At 34.0% G+C, this 17,454-nt stretch overlaps 2 protein-coding genes across 6 annotated transcripts in view; one reads left to right on the top strand and one right to left on the bottom strand.

The window, feature by feature from the left end:
- Mfsd8 (major facilitator superfamily domain containing 8) overlaps window positions 1-17,454 on the bottom strand; it is an 86,622-nt gene that overhangs the window by 36,199 nt on the left and 32,969 nt on the right. The gene's annotated exons all lie outside the window — the stretch shown is intronic.
- The window catches only part of Abhd18 (abhydrolase domain containing 18), a 39,556-nt gene that overhangs the window by 3,634 nt on the left and 18,468 nt on the right, over window positions 1-17,454 (top strand). For 2 of the 4 annotated variants that reach the window (XM_076864285.2, XM_076864283.2), the window contains exons 2-6: window positions 1,420-1,527; window positions 2,804-2,888; window positions 5,223-5,323; window positions 16,736-16,814; window positions 16,920-17,006. In XM_076864285.2, the coding sequence (XP_076720400.1) occupies window positions 1,436-1,527; window positions 2,804-2,888; window positions 5,223-5,323; window positions 16,736-16,814; window positions 16,920-17,006 (444 nt within the window). In that variant the 5' untranslated portion in view covers window positions 1,420-1,435. Of the gene's footprint in view, window positions 1-1,157; window positions 1,227-1,419; window positions 1,528-2,803; window positions 2,889-5,222; window positions 5,324-16,735; window positions 16,815-16,919; window positions 17,007-17,342; window positions 17,403-17,454 lie in introns of those variants that run through there. The other 2 variants (XM_076864284.2, XM_076864287.2) reach the window with 2 other exon arrangements.

Genomic DNA, 17,454 nt, shown 5'->3' with positions numbered 1-17,454 from the left:
GTACTTACCTGGCATGCGTGAGGCACTGGGTTCTAGCCTCAGCACCACATAAAATAAAATAAAGATATTGTATCCACCTATAACTAGAAAATAAATATTAAAAAAAAAAAAAGATCCATGAGAGCAGGAAAGTGCTTTGATCATCCTTGTAACACAGGGCCTAAAATAATGATTGGCATTATTTCTCAAGCACTTAAGAAGGAAATATTTGTTGAATGGAAAAAGTAAGCAATACTTTCTTAATAGTTCAGGAACTTAGATTTTTATTAAGCCATTCACGATGATTTAGCTCTGGTGAATTGATGATAACTTATAGGAATCTAGTAACCGGAATACCAGTTTATGTGTATTATGCCATAGATATGAATAATATAAACAAAGCTATATATGCAGTGCTGTTTTTTTCTCTAACATTATGTCAACACCAAATTTTTATCAAGAGTAGTTGAATAACATGAAACTAGAGAGTGAATAAGTAGTGTTAAAATAATACTGTACTCTAGCTATACTTTGGATTTGCCTGATAAGTACATCATCAAGTAAACATTTGTGAGATGGTATGAATGATTTGGTTTGCTGGTCCAGTCCTAAAAACAACCAATTGCCAGCCCAGTTGACAGTGGGGTAGATTGCACACCTGGGCAGACAAAAAACATTAAGTTTAACTTGAAGTTTGTTAAAAATTAAATATATACAAAACGATAAGTACTTAATAAAGTTCACTGATTGAAATGTAAATTTCCATTTTCCATTTATCTAAGTAGAATAAATTCTGAACCTAAATCAGGTTATACACACAAATTGAAACCACACCTTTCAGTTAGAAAAGATGGAGGTGAGTATAAAATAATCTTTAGAAATAATTGAAAAGAGAGAGGTAAATGGTAGGCAGGTAGTAGCACAGATTAGTACTTGTCCTTCATTGTGGTATACAAGAGGAGTAGTTATAGTGTAGTACATAGATCTTAAGCTTTGTGTAGGAGTTAGATTATGGCTATTTTCTACTGACTGTGTGACATTTGTTTCCTCCTCCCTGTAACCCAATCTTTGGGAGGTTTAAAAGAGAAAGTGTATGTGTTGTAGTTTTTAAAATAGTACCTGACTGATAATATAATACTATGTAAGTATTATCTCCTACTATTTATATCCAATAAATATCAGGTACCTGTCAGTCAATGAGCAGAGGATAGAGAGCTCTTGCCCTAGCAGAATGCAGCTTTATGAAGGTTGCAGCTTTTCATTTTCTCCACTTCTGTTCTCATTTTTTTCTAAATCTCATGTCTTACTTTCAAAGGAATAAATTCAAGGATTTACTCTAAATTTTGAATTTCACCTCATCAAAGAAGTAGTTAGAAAATTGACCTGCTATTTGCATTTTTTTTTTTTTTAATTTAAAGTCATTTTAAATTTTTCTCCTAGATGCTGTTTGCTACTAATGGGGGTGAGCAAGTTAGATGTTCTATACCGGAGACTTCTCCTCACAAAACTTTTTATCAGAGGATGGGGAAGACCAGAAGATCTCAAAAGGTAATCTTTTTTTTTTCCCCCTTGAATACTTATTTTAAGTTTGTTGCTTTAGTAACATTTACATTTACATTACTTCAATTTTAAAAACCTTTACGCTCAAAAATGAACTGTCCAAGAAATTAAACATTTAATTATATATGTCTTAATTGAAGTTTTAGCTTATAAAAGGCTATTTTTTAAATAATTCAGATTTTAAAGAGCCGTCAGAAATACAAACTAAATGTTTATATTATTTTTATTCTTATTTTTGCAATACTGATTATTTAACCCAGGGTCTGGTGCTTGCTACATAAGTACTCAAATCAATGAGCTACAACCCCAGCCTTTTTTTTTTTTTTTTTTTTTGGAGACAGAATCTGGCTAACTCACCCAGGCCAGCCTTGATCTTACAATCCTCCTGCCTCAACTTCTTTATAGTCATGCATCATCACTGCATGCAGCTACAAGCTAGATTTCTAACTTCAGTAATTCATTAGGCAATTCAAGTTCTATGTATTTCCTAGGGATTGAGTTTTCTTGAGTAACTTGAGTCTACCCATGGCTATAAAACTGGGGATTCACTGTAGCTCATGGACAAATCTGGAATTAATTAATTTTCAGACTTGGTGCCTTTCATTTTGTTTTGTTTTGTTTTTCTTTTTCATTTTGTTTTGGGTACCGGGTATTGAACTCAGGGATACTTGACCACTGAGCCACATCCCCAAACTTATTTTATATTTACAGACAGGGTCTTGCTGAGTTCCTTAGTGCCTTACTTTTGCTGAGGCTGGCTTTGAACTCTCAATCCTCCTGTCTCAACCTCCCCAGCTGCTTGGATTACAGGAGTGCACCACTGCAAAGGCTTCATTTTTAATCTTTATGTGTTCATTATTTTCCGCACATTATTGTTCCTCCAATTTTTTTTTTTTTTTTTTTTTTTTTTTTTTTTGAGATGAGTGTCCAGTTTGGGAAAAAAAATCAACTGACCCTTTCCTTAAAAGATTAAAAAATTTCAAAATGGCTTATGAGCCAGGTGCAGTGGTGCACGCCACTTATCCCAGCAACTCTTGAGATATCCCAAGCTGAGGCAGGAGGATCAGGAGTTCAAACCCAGACTCAGCAAGTTAGTGAGGCCCTAAGCAGCCCAACAAGACCCTGTCTCTAGTAAACATAAAAAAGGGCTGGGGAGGTGTTTCAGTGATTAAGCACCCCTGGGTCCCATCCCTGGTACCAAAAATAAAATAGAATGAATTGTATTTGCTAATTTTTTTCCTTTTTGTTTCCTTTTCTATAATAGACTCTTTGAATTCAGAAAAATGATTGGAAATCGAGAAAGATGCCAGAATCTGGTTTCAAGTGATTATCCAGTATACATTGATAAGGTATTCAAATGAAAACAATACATTTATAGAAGTTCTGATTTAGCATAAATGTATGTGGAGAATAGATGGAATGTTAGAGTATAATAACAATAAACCCTAGTAATGAATGCAGTGGACTTCCATTCAGAATGCTATTTGTACCCTAACCAGATGTAGGACATTTTTTTTGTTTGTTTATTATTATTATTTATTTATTTATTTATTAGTTGTGGATGGACACGATAGCTTTATTTATTTATTTTTATGTGGTGCTGAGGATCAAACCCAGTGCTTCACACGTGTGAGGCAGGCGCCCTACCACTGAGCTACAGTCCCAGCCCCTAACCGGATGTGTTTAATAACTCTATTCATATTTGGAAGCATATATTTGATACTTGCCTAAATACAAAAAGTATTTAGGCTGAATCTTTCAGAGTTTCATTTTGTATCCTTAGGCTCAAGAGGATTAAGGTAAATTATTCAACATTAAAGAAGAATAGTAAGTATTAAAGTGAAGTAATCTAGTTGGAGAATCACAGCATGAAGAGTTATTATTAATTGTTGAGAAAATGTTAGAAAATACTGTAAAATTAGATAAAATGTTTTTGAAATCATTTAGTTTTCTAAGCAACTACTTGTTTTTCTGTAAAATATTTCTAGATTTATATATTGGATACCTGAGATGATGTTGGAAAAGGGATACAAATGGCTGAACTTCCCATCCCTCACTCCACTGCTGTATTGGATATCTTTAGAACTCTTCCTTTTTTAAAAAGTTTCCCACAGTCAGTGTGATGGCCCATGACTAATCTCAGTGACACAGGAGGCTGAGGCAAGAAAATCACAAGTTTGAGGCCAACCTCAGCAAGTAGTGAGACCCTGTCTCAAAATAAATTTAAAAAGCTCAGCGGTAAAGTACCACTAAGTTCAGTCCCCAGCACCAGAGGGGAAAAAAGATTTCCACTGCTAAGAACAAAATGTTTATGTTGCAAATATCTTCTTGATATCATAACTGTTCCTTCATAGTTTATGGATTTAAGACATTGCTTCCTGACTTAAATTTTGTTAAATATCTCTATTTTTTACTTTTTTTCCCCTATTGGAAAAATACATTATAGCCTTAAAACAAACTAAAGAATACCAAGTAAAAATCAAAAAAACTCCTTTAATTTCTGCTTTCGACCATCTATTTCTATTTCCCTTCCCAGAGGGAATTACTGTTAAGATTTCGGAATATATTCTTACAGATGCCCCTGTGGTTTTTCAAAATTAAAATGTAATTCAAAGTGTACAATTGAGTGTTTTAAAATTTATTAGCAAGATGTACAACCATCACTCTTTTCACTAATTACAGAACATCTTCCCAATGTGTAATCATTAGTTGTCATTTCCCATTCCCCCACCTGCTGGCAGTTACTATGAATTCTCCTAGTTAGGACCTTTCTTTTCTTTTTTTTTTTTTTTTTTTTTTTTTAATGTTTTTTGAGTTGAGGATGGACCTTTATTTTAATCATTTATTTATATGCAGTGCTGATAATTGAACTCAGTGCCTCACACATTCGAGGCATGCACTCTTAACACTGAGCCACAACTCCAGCCCTAGTTAGGACCTTTCTTATAAGTAGAATCATATAATATGTAATTTTTTGTGTTTGGCTTCTTTCACTCCCCACTCCCATACTGGGGGTTTAACCCAGAGGTGCTTAACCACTGAGCCATGTCCCCAGCCTGCTTATTTTTTATTTTGAGATAGAAAGTGAAATTCTGAGTTGTTGAGGCTGGCCTTGAACTTGCAATTCTTCTGCCTCAGCCTTCTTAATTGCTGGGATTATAGGCATAAACCACCACACCTGACTTGTTTTGTTTTTTGCCATACTGGGGATTGAACTCAGAGGCACTCTACTACTGAACTAGATCCCAGCCCTTTTTTATTTTTATTTTTTAATTTTGAGACAGAGTCTTGCTAAGTTTTCAAGGCTGGCCTTGAACTTTCAGCCTCCTGAGTAGCTGGGATTACAGGCTACTGCATCCAACTCAAAAATTGTTCTTATGATTCTTATAATTGTTGAATGCTGTTGAATTTTCTTGACTATTATTTTACGTTGAGTTATTGCCTGTCATTAAATGTGATTTATTATTTATTTTCCAGACTAGACTATAGTAAAGGATCTAGAAGAAAATAGTGTGTGTAGGTAGAAGCTAGGTTCAGAAAGTACAGTGGAGCTAAAAGTAAATAGAGTAAGCACTGAAAATAATTTTTAATTTAATAAAATTTTGTATTAGAAAAACATCCATGATAGAATAAGATAGATATCTTAGTCTACTGGAATACAGCTTTGATTTCTTTTCTTTTAGATTGAGGAGCAGTCAGACTGTAAGATCCTAGATGGACACTTTGTTTCCCCCATGGCCCACTATGTGCCTGATATCATGCCAATTGAATCTGTTATTGCACGGTAAGAATTTTTGTTCAGGAAATAAAATTAGTAAGTTATTCATGTTCATTAAAATTATATCAACACCATTATATTTCATAATATTACTTAGTAATAAGGCAGATCTAAACCATTAAATGGCTGAATTTAAAAGATATTTTAATTCTTACAATATACATATATAGTATTATATGTACAAGGATATTAATTAAAGCATTATTTATAGTTGCAAAAAATGGTTCTTGCCCTAAATGTTCAATAATAGGGAAATAATTATCCATAGCATGGATACTGTTAACTGAAATGGAAATATGGTCACAATATATTAAAGTTTAAGAAGTTACTACAAATGATTGTATAATTCCGTGTTTGTGAACATACAAGCATGTATATTCTCTGTCACACAGAGAAGTTTTCAAGGAAAATATACTAATGTGCCAACTCTGATTATCTTTGGGTGGGAGATTTTGGATTTAAAAAAAAATATAGTTTTACCGGGGAAATTGGGGATAGAGGGTATTTTACTCAATATTATAAAGCCTACATATGACAAACCCAAAGTCAGCATCATAATGGAGAAAAGTCAGGAACAAGACAAGGATGTCCAATATGACCATCCCTATTCAAAATAGTTTTTGCAACTCTAGCTAGAGCAATCCAGCAATAGAAGGAAATTAAAGGGATACAAATAGGAAAAGAAGAAATCAAATAATTATTATTATTTGTGTGTGTGATGCTAGGGATTGATCCCAAGGCCTTATGCATGCAAGGCAAGCACTCTACCAACTGAGCTATATATCCCCAGTCCTCAAATTATTTTTGTTTGCTGCTGCCATGATCCTATATCTAGAAGATCCAAATATTTCCACTAACAGACTTCCAGAGCTGATAAATGAATTCAGCAAAGTAACAGGATACAAGATCAGCATTCATAAATCAGTAGCTTTTCTACATTCCAGTTACTACTGGATTCTAAGAAAGAAATCCAAAAACCATTCACAATTTAAAAAAAAAAAAATTCCTTTGGGAATTATACAACACTGAAGAACACTGAAAATGACATTGAAGACCTTAGAAGATGGAAGGATATCCCATGTTTTTCAATAGGCAGAATTTTAATATTGTCACAATGGCCATATTACCAAAAGCAGTATACAGATTCAATGCAATCCCCATTGAAATGCCAATAACATTCTTCACAGAACTAGAAAAAAAGAGTACTAAAATTCATTTGGAATAATAAGAGAGCTGGAATAGCCAAAGTAGTCCTGAGCAAGAACAATGCAGGAGGCATCACAATACCTGATCTCAAATTATACTACAGAGTAACAAAAGCAGCATGATGTTGGCATCAATATAGGCATGAAGACCAGTAGAATAGAAGACACAGGGACAAACCTATATACTTAGTCGTCTGATGCGTGACAATAGTGCCAAAAGTATACGTTACAGAAAAGACAGACTTCTTAACAAATGATGCTGGGAAAACTGGGTATCCATATGTAGACCAATGAATCTAGATTCCTATCTCTCAGGCTGTGCAAAATAAAACCAAGAATCAGTGGATTGGCAACAAATTAAAAAATCAGCACAGCAAACAATCCTGTAGCTAGAAGATCCAAATAATTCCACTATCAGACTTCTTTATGCCTAAAAAGAGCCTACAGAGAGAAAATCTTTCTCTGACAGGGAATTAAAACCCAGAATATATAAAGAACTCAAAAAGCTTAACATCAAAAAATAGCTCAATCAATAAATGGGCAAAAGAACTACACAGACATTTGTCAAAAGAAGCAAGAACATATGGCCAAAAAAAGTATAAAACATGTTCAACATCTCCAGCAATTAGAGAAATACAAATCAAAACTACACTAAGAATTCCTCTCACTCCAGTGGCAGTTATCAAGAATACAAATAATACTAAATACAAGGATGTGAGGGGAAAGGTACATTTATACATTGTTGGTGGGACTGCAAGGGCCTAGGTTCAAACCCCAGTACCACCAAAATGAACAGTTAACTAGGAATGGAACTACCAAGTGACTCAGCTATCCCATGCCTCAATATTTATTCAGAAGAACTACAATCAGTATCCTATAGCAATTCATCCACTTCAATGTTTATAGCAGCATAGTTCACAATAGTCAAATTATTTATCCTTCCCGGATGTCTGTCAATAGATAAATGTATTAAGAAATTGTGGTCTGAATTCATAATGGAGTTTTACTCAGCCATAAATTAAGAATGATATTATGGCATTTGCTGGCAAATGAATGGAACTAAAGAACATAATAGTAAGTGAAATAAACCAAACTCAAAACATCAAGGTTGAAATGTTTTCTCTTACACGTGGAAGCTAGAGCCAAATACCGGAAAGAAGGGGTGGGGATAGGATATCATAAAGATAGAGGAAAGATCAGTAGAGTAGGAGGAGATTAAGAGGGAGGGAGGATGGGAAAGAGAAAATGTGGAATGAATTTAACAAAATCATGCTCTTCATGTATAAATATACCACTGTGAATTCTACCTTCTGTTTATCTATAAAGCACCAATCAAAAATAAATAAACTGGGGCCTGGGGTTGTGGCTCAAAGGTAGAGCGCTCACCTAGCATGTGGAAGGCCTTGGATTCAATCCTCAGCACACATAAAAATAAATAAATAAAATAAAGGTATAAAAAATAAATAATAATGCACTAGTGAAAAAAGAAAAAATCAGTTTTAAATTTCTACAATGTACAAGTACTTCCTTTAATAGGAAGAAAAAGGCATTCAATTGAGGAAGTGAAAGAGCTTGTAGTAACAAACTAGACAGAGCACATGATTTTATTAAATAAAACTCCTCAGGATAGTTTGTAATTAGCATATCAGTTTGCGAATGTAAATGGATATTGTAAGATTTTTAGGTTGTTAGTCATATAATAGTTGAAACTCATCTTTTTTGGACCTTCTTTAAACCTTTAATTTGCTTTGTAGGAACTTTAATCAAGGTCACTATAGAAATCAGTTTTTAAATTGTTTAAATTCTAAATAAGTTGAAACTAGGTCTCTCCTTGGTTTTCCATTTTATGACTTACCAAATACTGTTATAAAGCAGCAGATATTTTACTTTTCCTGCTGCATTATTGATAATAACCCATTTCTTGTTTCTGGGAAGTGTTTTTCTTTAAATGTTTGTTTGCAATCACAGTCATACAAATAGATGTGTGTGAAAATCATTTAAGAAGAGATTATTCTGTATTATTATTATTATTATTATTATTATTATTATTATTCTACCTAAATTTTCATGTGAGTGCAGTGGAATTCCAGTTCATTCCAGTAAATCAGAACCTAATAAATGAACCTATAAAGTATGAACTAGCAGCAGGGCAATTTTTAACTAGTCAGCTATTCCATTAAGTCTAAGGTATTATTATAAATGTATTTTTTTCTTTAAATAACTTCAAAATAAAATGCAAATGTCAAGTAGTAGAAAGAATCAGAACTTTGGAATTAAACAGATATGGGATTGAACTCTGGTTCTACTAATTATTGATGTAATGAACTTTGGTCAATTACTTAATGTCTAAACCAGGTTTTATAAAGTAGGAATAGTACTTATCTCATAGGGTTGTTAAAAAGAATGAAAATTAAAAGAATGAAAATTATGTTCAGGAAATATAAAAAGCATTAAATAAATATGCAGCTCTTTAGCCTATAAACTTAAAGAATATAAAAGGAAAAGAAATTTTAGGTTTCTGTATACCATCAGTTCATTCTGGAACTGGGTCCTCCTCTTATACATTCTCCACCTTATCTGGAAAATTACATAGATTTTAGGATAAAAAAAGGGGGGTTTCTGTGGTGCAGTTCAGCCACCTGCTTAGCATTCACGAGACCTGGATTTGATCCCCAGTACTGCAAAAAAAAATAAAAAAGAGGGAATCATGTCCTTTAACTCAGTGTTAGAAATAATCTCAAAATTTATGGAGAGTTAAGGATTCTTTCCAACGGTGACAAGAATAGGAAAACAAGTAACTTTTATCTCTCTAGTGGCGTATTTTTCACCATAGTTTATTCTGATAAATTACCAAGCAATACATATTGACATCTATTTTTCCTTTCTCTCTTTAATTTTTTGATAAGTAACTTAGCTCATTGTATTATCATTTTACAAAATACAAAGAAGAAAAAAAGTTACTGATAATTCCTACAAGGAAGATCACTGCTCTTTTATGTACATTCTTCTAGTCTTTTTTTTTTTTTTTTTTAAAGAAAGAGTGAGAGAGGAGAGAGAGAGAGAGAGAATTTTTAATATTTATTTTTTAGTTATCGGCGGATACAACATCTTTGCTTGTATGTGGTGCTGAGGATCGAACCCGGGCCACACACATGCCAGGCGAGCGCGCTACCGCTTGAGCCACATCCCCAGCCCTCTTCTAGTCTTTTTAAAATTTTTTTGTAGTATTGGAGATTGAACCCGGGGCCTTGTGTATCTAGACCAGTGCTTCACCACTGGACTATATCCCCTGCACTTTTTTTGGATTTTTAATTTTATTTTGAGACAGTTTCCTCTAAGGTGCCTAGGCTGGCCTCAAACTTTGCAACCTTCCTGCTTCAGCCTATCAAGTAGTTGGGATTACAGGTGTATGCCACCGCACCTGGCTATTATTACATTGATAGTGCTTGGTATTCCACATGGTGGCTTCTACCATGATTTTCTAGTTCCCTATGGTGACTATGAAATTTCAATTTTTTTTCTGTTCAGATGCCTTAACACTGAACATCCTAGTATACATCTCTTTGCCTAGCTAATTTTTTTTTGCCATATATGTAGGAAAATATTAATACTGTTGTGATAAACTTATGTGTATCCACAAGGAGAAATCCTTTCATCTTGTCAATTGACTCATTATTCATGATTTTTTTTTTCTGAGTTTCTGCTTTTACTGAGGCAGAGGGAAAAGATGCATCAGGAAAATAAAGGGAGGGAAATCAAATATTTCTTTTCTTTACTAAATGGATTAAGACTGCTCCTAGGATCCAACTGTAGTGAGAAAATATATATAATTATAGTTTGGTTATAATTATATATAGTGGGTATATATAATATATACATATGTGTGTGTATGTGTATATATATATATACACATACACACATACACACACACACCTTAGAATATGGATTTAACTATGTAATGTGAAATAATTTATGAACTGTTATATGTATTATGGATATCCCATGTTAGAAATGTACTTATGTCAAAGTTCTAAATGAACTATAATATTTTTAAGCACAGCATTAATTGAGCAAATGTAAATAACCTAGAATTCAAATTCTATCAAAAATTGAATTCTTTAAAAAGGCAAATATGATCATCTGGTTAAATGTTAAATTCCTGCTGCATTCATTTGTGTTTTATAGAATTTCAATTTTCATTGTCAGAAATCAGAAATAATTTTTACAAGTGAGGCATAATGGTACACATCTGTACTCCCAGGTACTGGGAAGAGCAAGAACCTGCCTCGAAATAAAAAATGATAAGGACTGCTGGGCACAGTGATACATGCCTATAATCCCAGCAGCTCAGGAGGCTGAGGCAGGAGGATCGAAACTTCAAAGCCAGCTTCACCAACTTTGGCAATAAGAAACTTAGTGTAGACCCTATCTCAAAAAAATAAAAATAAAAATTGGATGTGGCTAAGTGGTTAAGCGCCCAGGGGTTCAATTCCTGGTATCAAAAAAAGATGATAGATATAAATCCAGTCATATCATTAATTACATTTAATAGAACTAACAAAAATTGAGCAGGGGGAAAAGGAAATAAGAGGGTTTCCTTTTATTTAAAAAATAATGGCTGGGGAATTGCAAGTTCAAAGCCAGTCTCAGCAAAAGTGAGGTGCTAAGCAATTCAGTGAGATCCTGACTCTAAATAAAATGCAAAATAAAGCTGGGGATGTGGCTGAGTGGTCGAGTGCCCCTGAGTTCAATCCCCAGTACCCACAAAAAAAAAAAAAAATGAACCAAATAAAAGGTAGTGTGGACGAACAGAAAACAATTTCCAAACATACTGTGTGCAAGAAATGCATTCTTTAGGTTGAAAGTTAAGGGATGGAAAGAGATATTCCATACTAGAATTAAACATAAGTCTTGACAAAATATTACCAGAATTGATGATGAATGATGTTTTATAATGGTAAAAATCTCTGGAGGTAATCAGAACTTAAAACTAAAACTTACAGTTTTTCTGGTGTTCTCTCAGAATTATATTCTGAAAATGTATGGTAGTTTCTCTCTTATCCAAGACAAATGCTTTAGAGTACCAATTCATATCTGTTTTGGTGGATGAGGTATTTAGCCCACTTCTTAAACTTACCAATTTTTTTTCTTTAATTCTTATTTTTTTTTCTTTCTGGTATTGGGTTTTGAACATAGGGACACTCAATCACTGAGCCACATCCCCACCCTTTTTTAATATTTTATTTTTTATTTTGAGATAGGGTCTTGCTTAGTTGTGTAGAGCCTCACTAATTTGCTAAAGCTGACCTCGAACTTTATGTGGTGCTAAGGATCGAACCCAGTGCTTCACCCACACTAGGCAAGCACTCTACCACTGAGCTACAACCCCAGCCACTGATCATTAATTTTTGACAGAATTTTTTCTTTCTTATCACTTAGAATAAGAAAATTAGTGCTCCTACACTCTCTCTGCCTCTCTTCTTCCTCTATACATTTTTGTTCCTTTTATATTTTAGAAGATTATAGAATTTGCCTTCTATTCTGTAACCACAAGAGGCTCTACAGCTTAGTGTTTAAGAGCTTAGACTTGGGAGTTTGACTTCATAGGTTCGAATTCCTGCTCCACTATTCTGGATATAAGACCTTGCAAATATCCTTAACTTTTCTGTGTCTTTGTTTCATCATCTGTGTAGAAAGAAAAACAATGGTGTCTACTGAATCATTTCACTTAAAAATGTATTTGACTCAATAAGGATTATGTAAATGTTATTGTGGGTTTTGTATTATGAAAAGCTTTAATATGTTTTGTTTTTAGATTGAATCAAATGTTAATAAAAATAGTATTTAGAATATTATGAAGTATAGGAAATGTAATGGCAAAATGCATCTATAGAGTGGTTGTGAGGACATCACCAATCTCTGGGACTTGAAGGGATGGTAGAACTAACAAAAATTGAGAGGAGGCAGAAAGAGATGAGATGGTTCCTTTTATTTAAAAAATAATTAATAATTATCTTTGCTCTAATATTTATATCAGTCTAATATTTATATAATCAGTTTTTCAAGTGTACTATTTTTACAATATTCTTTTTTTGGAATCCACTGAGTAATTACTCTTTTATGGTATTAAAAATTTAATCCAGGGCTCAATCATACTAGGCAAGTGGTCTTACCACTGAGTTACATCCTCAACCCTTTATTAAATTTTAAAATTTCGAGAATAGAACCTTGCTAAATTGCTGATGCTGACCTAGAATTTGTGATGCTCCTGCCTCAGACACCTGAATAGTTGGGATTACAGGCAGGCATGTGCCACCCTGCCCCATTTAATTCTCTCTATCTTTTGATTTTCTTTCTTAATTTTTCTTTTAATTTTTGTTATTCATCTTAGAAGGGTTTTTTGATCCTTTTCTTTTAGCTCTCACATTCAGTATTTGGTCATTGTTAAAATTAATCTGATTAATACAGATTCTGTTAAGTTAAAATGCATATTATAAACTCTAGAGCATCTACCAAAAGAGAAAGAGACAGAATAGCTAATAAGAGGAGATAAAATAGAATTAAAACTTACTCAATTAATCCAAAGGAGGGTGGGAACAAATTTTAAAAGGAACAAAGAACAAGACAGAAGCAAATAGAAAGCTTTCTGTCATGTTCTTATAAGACCTTTTTAATTCTCCAACTTTCACTTTTGTTTTTTCCTCTTAGAAACTTAATATTATTTATGGATTTGGAAGTTTTCTGCAAAAGGATACAAATTAGAATTGTCATGAGTATTTAAACTTTTAAACAATTAAAACAATAAAAAATTATTTTTTGTAGCAGGGATTAATCCTGGGAGTACTTTACTACTGAGTCACATCCCAGCCCTTTTTAAATTTTTATTTAGAGACAGGGTCTCACTAAGTGGCTTAGGGCCTCACTAAGTTGCTGAGGCTAGCTTTGAACATGTGATCCTCCTGCCTCAGCCTCCTGAGCTGCTGGGATTACATGCATGTGCCACCCACTGTGTTGTTTTGAGGCATATTTTACTAATAAAATCCACCCATTTCAAGTGTACAATTCAGTAATTTTTAGTGACTTTACCCAGTGGTACAACTATCACCGTAATAGAATGTTAATTTTTTTCTTTTTTTCTGATTATTTCTGTTATGAATTCAATTGTCCATCTCCACTCCCACCCTTTTTCTTTAAATGTGAGACCCTTAGTTGTTCATTAATACTTATGAGTGGAGAACTGAATTGCTTAATATAGATATTTGGCTTGGGTTTCCCCAAAATGTAAAGTTTTAAGGATTTTGTGTTTCGTTTTAGCGGGTATCAGGACTAGATCCAGGAGGGCTCCACCTCTGAACCACATCTCTAGCTGCCCTTGTTTTTTTTGAAAGAGAGTCTAGTTCAATTGCCCAAACTGGCCTCAAATTTGCAAACCTCCTGTTTCAGCCTACTGTGTAGCAGAAATCCAGGTGTGCATCACTGTACAGCTACCCACTATTATTTTAGGACCATCATGTATATTGATGTCTACAGAAAAGAAGAAAATTCAGTTATGCATTCATAAAGTACATCACTGTATTTGAATAGTGGTGTTGACCTGAGGTTTGTAGTACCTAAGAAATGTATGTCACCTGGCAGACTTTACTTTTACTCTCTATAGGTTGAAAAGAGGCAGAAGAGGTATCTCCCCTGCAGTATCTTGAGTACGGAAGATTTATCTGGGGACACAAATGTCCATTCTAGGAGCCTGGGCTTTCCCTAAGAGACTTGAGTTTTCTTAGAGGACAGTCCTCTCATGTCCACCTACAACTAAAAACAAATAAATAAATATTAAAAACATAAACTTAAAAAAAAAAGAAAATGTTAAAAGGGTTGGGAATGTAGCCCAGTAATAGAGCACCTCTGGCTTATTCCCCAGTACTGGGGGTGGGGGTGAGGGGAATAATCCAAGGACATGGTTTCCTTACTTTACCTTTCCTATTTTATATTCGCATTTCCGCTTTATGTGCCACGTCTGTATGCCCTTCTCATTTCTCATATAGCTGAAAAAACAGCTACCACTGCCCATACAGTCTCCATATCCAGATGCTCAATGGAATCTAACTGCAATCCATCCCAATTTCTGCATTACCAAAAGAGCAAATCTCATTGCCCAAATTTGGCCTATATCTGGCTCAAACAGTCTGAGCAGACAGACTGATAATGATTCTTTGTAAGATCAGTGGTCAGTTAGTACTGTAACAAAAGATTCCTATTAATTTCAAGCTGTTCTCCAGTAATGAAATCACTACAGACTTTGCCATAAGACAAAAGGAAAGTACATGCAAATAGTAACAGAGATGCCCTGCTTTCTACTGGAAAAAAAAAAAAAAAATTGTGTGTGTATGGTAATGTGGATCAAACCCAGGCCCTTGCACATGCATGATAGGCAGGTGCTCTATCACTGGGCTACATCCATAGTACTTGTTTAATTTTGAGATATAATCCCTGTAACCTGCCCAGGTTAGTCTTACTCACAGTCCTCTTGCCTTAGCCTCCCCAAGTTCTGGGATTCTAGGAATGCACCACCATGCCCTTGTAATGAAGAAATTCTTAAATGTTTTCATTTCCACCCCAAATTTTTTTTTAAATATAAGAAAATAGGGGCTGGGGGTGTGGCTCAAGCGGTAGCGCGCTTGCCTGCCATGCGTGCGGCCCGGGTTCGATTCTCAGCACCACATACAAACAAAGATGTTGTGTCCGCCGAAAACTAAAAAATAAATATTAAAAATGTTCTCTCTCTCTCTCTCTCTTACCTCTCTCTCTCACTCTCTCTTTAAAAAAAAAAAGAAAAAGAAAATAGGATAGTGCTGAGTATGCACTGTGAAGCAGAGTTATGATTATGAGATTCAAAAGTAAGTGTTCCTGTTAGCACAGAATCATCATTGAACCAGCCTTAAGTGTATCCATGTTCTGCTCAACAGTTTATTCACAATAGAAAACTATTAATGTTCCCTCTTTTTAAACAAAGAAGCTCAGAATTGGGGTTTTTTTGTTGCTTGATAATGCAGCCAACTCAAGTTAGACCTTATATAGTACAATATTTTAGTATAATAGCAGCCCAGAAGTATTCTGCCTCTGAGCCACATCCCCAGCCCTTTTCTAGATTATCTCTATTTTGAGCAGAGTCTCATTAAGTTTCTGAGAATGACCTCAGACTTGGGACCTTCCTACCTTAGCCTCCAAGTAGATTACAGGCACGAGTGCCAACGTGCCTGGCCCATGATGATCTTAAAAAGAAAAGTAAATCAGTTTGGGAAGATGAAAAATTCCTGAAGATGAATTATAGTGATGATGGCACAACAATGCAAATGTACTTCATGCCACTGACTTATATAATTAAAATGGTAAATTTCTTATGTATATATCTTACCACAGTAAGGTAAAAGAGATGGCATATAGGGGGAAAAAAACACACTAAATAAGAGAAAGACAAATAGAAAACTATGTTTGTTTTTTCTGGCATGGATTGGCTTCACCTCCCAGTATCAAAATTTTAATAAACAAGATCCTATGATGTACTACAAGGTAAAAAAAATAAAACAAAAACGAAACAAAAAAAACCAATAGAATATAACAACAACAACAAAAACTATTTTATTGATACATCAACAGCACAGCCAAGCAGAGATATATCTAAAGACTTTATCCCCTATTCAACCCCCAATATTGAAGATCAAACCCAGGGGCACTTTACCCTTAAGCCACATCCCAGCCTTTTTAGTTTTTATTTTGAAAAATAAAAACTGAAGCAGTTATCACGAGGTATCTATTAGGGACTTGTTGAGTTGCCAAGACTGGCCTGGAACTTTTGATCTTCTGCCTCAGAGTCTCAAATCACTGGAATTTTAGGCATGTGTCACTATACCTGTCTAATCATTGTATTTTAAGATTGTCATATGTTGATGTTTGCACAAAATTTAATTCTGTATTATAAAGTTGTGGTATTGACCTAGGTAAAGAATAATTACAATAAATTCTGTTTATATTGTATTGAATATTTTAATATCCTAACAAAGTAAACTTACAATTGTTTTGTAGCTTTTGAACATACTGATTAGTCAATTACAAATTGAATGTCAATTTCTAAATGACGTTTTCTGCCAAGTAATTTACTGACAAATATTTTAAGAGCTGAAAACCTCTTGAAGAGAATTTCATTTTTCTTTTTAAATAGGTTCCAATTTATTGTGCCTAAGGAGTGGAACAGTAAATACAGACCAGTGTGCATTCACCTTGCTGGAACCGGAGATCATGTAAGACCTCACTGTGACACTTTAATTCCTAGATACTTTGTTGACATAGTCTCCTTAGCAGAGGGGCCGCTGGGTTCTCAAAGCATGTCCTTTTCTCTTTCCTAGCATTACTGGAGGCGGCGAACACTGATGGCCCGTCCTATGATTAAAGAAGCCCGGATGGCTTCTTTATTGTTAGAAAACCCATATTATATCCTTCTGTGATGCCTGAGAAGTATTTTCTCTATCTGTATATTTAGTTATCAAAAGGAATGATTGATAGTAACCAGCTTTTCCAAACCAGTTAAATTCAGTCCAGAAAATGTGTCAGCAAAAATGAAAAGAAGTAAAAGATTATTCCATGCATTTAAAAAACTAATAGAAGGATGTACTTCTATTTTATAATAAAAATAATTAAATTATACTTCTAGTTTTTTTTACTTATGCTATATTTAATACTAAGTTGACTGCTATTAAGAAAACACTCATGTTTTAAATGCATTTATAGTATCAGTTGAGGTTTAGAACAGTTCTTAACTTAATTTTCAAGATGACGTCAGAAGAAGAAATGAAACTGATGCACAGATATAAAGAAATGTTCAACTGCTGGTAATAAAAGAAATACAAAGTTAAAGCAATAATTACCAATGATTTGAAAAAA

This window comes from Callospermophilus lateralis, chromosome 8 (genome assembly GCF_048772815.1).
Source record: "Callospermophilus lateralis isolate mCalLat2 chromosome 8, mCalLat2.hap1, whole genome shotgun sequence".
Classification (NCBI taxonomy): domain Eukaryota; kingdom Metazoa; phylum Chordata; class Mammalia; order Rodentia; family Sciuridae; genus Callospermophilus; species Callospermophilus lateralis.
The sequence above is the reverse complement of the archived record's forward strand: the minus strand, read 5'-3'. Positions and strand labels throughout refer to the sequence as shown.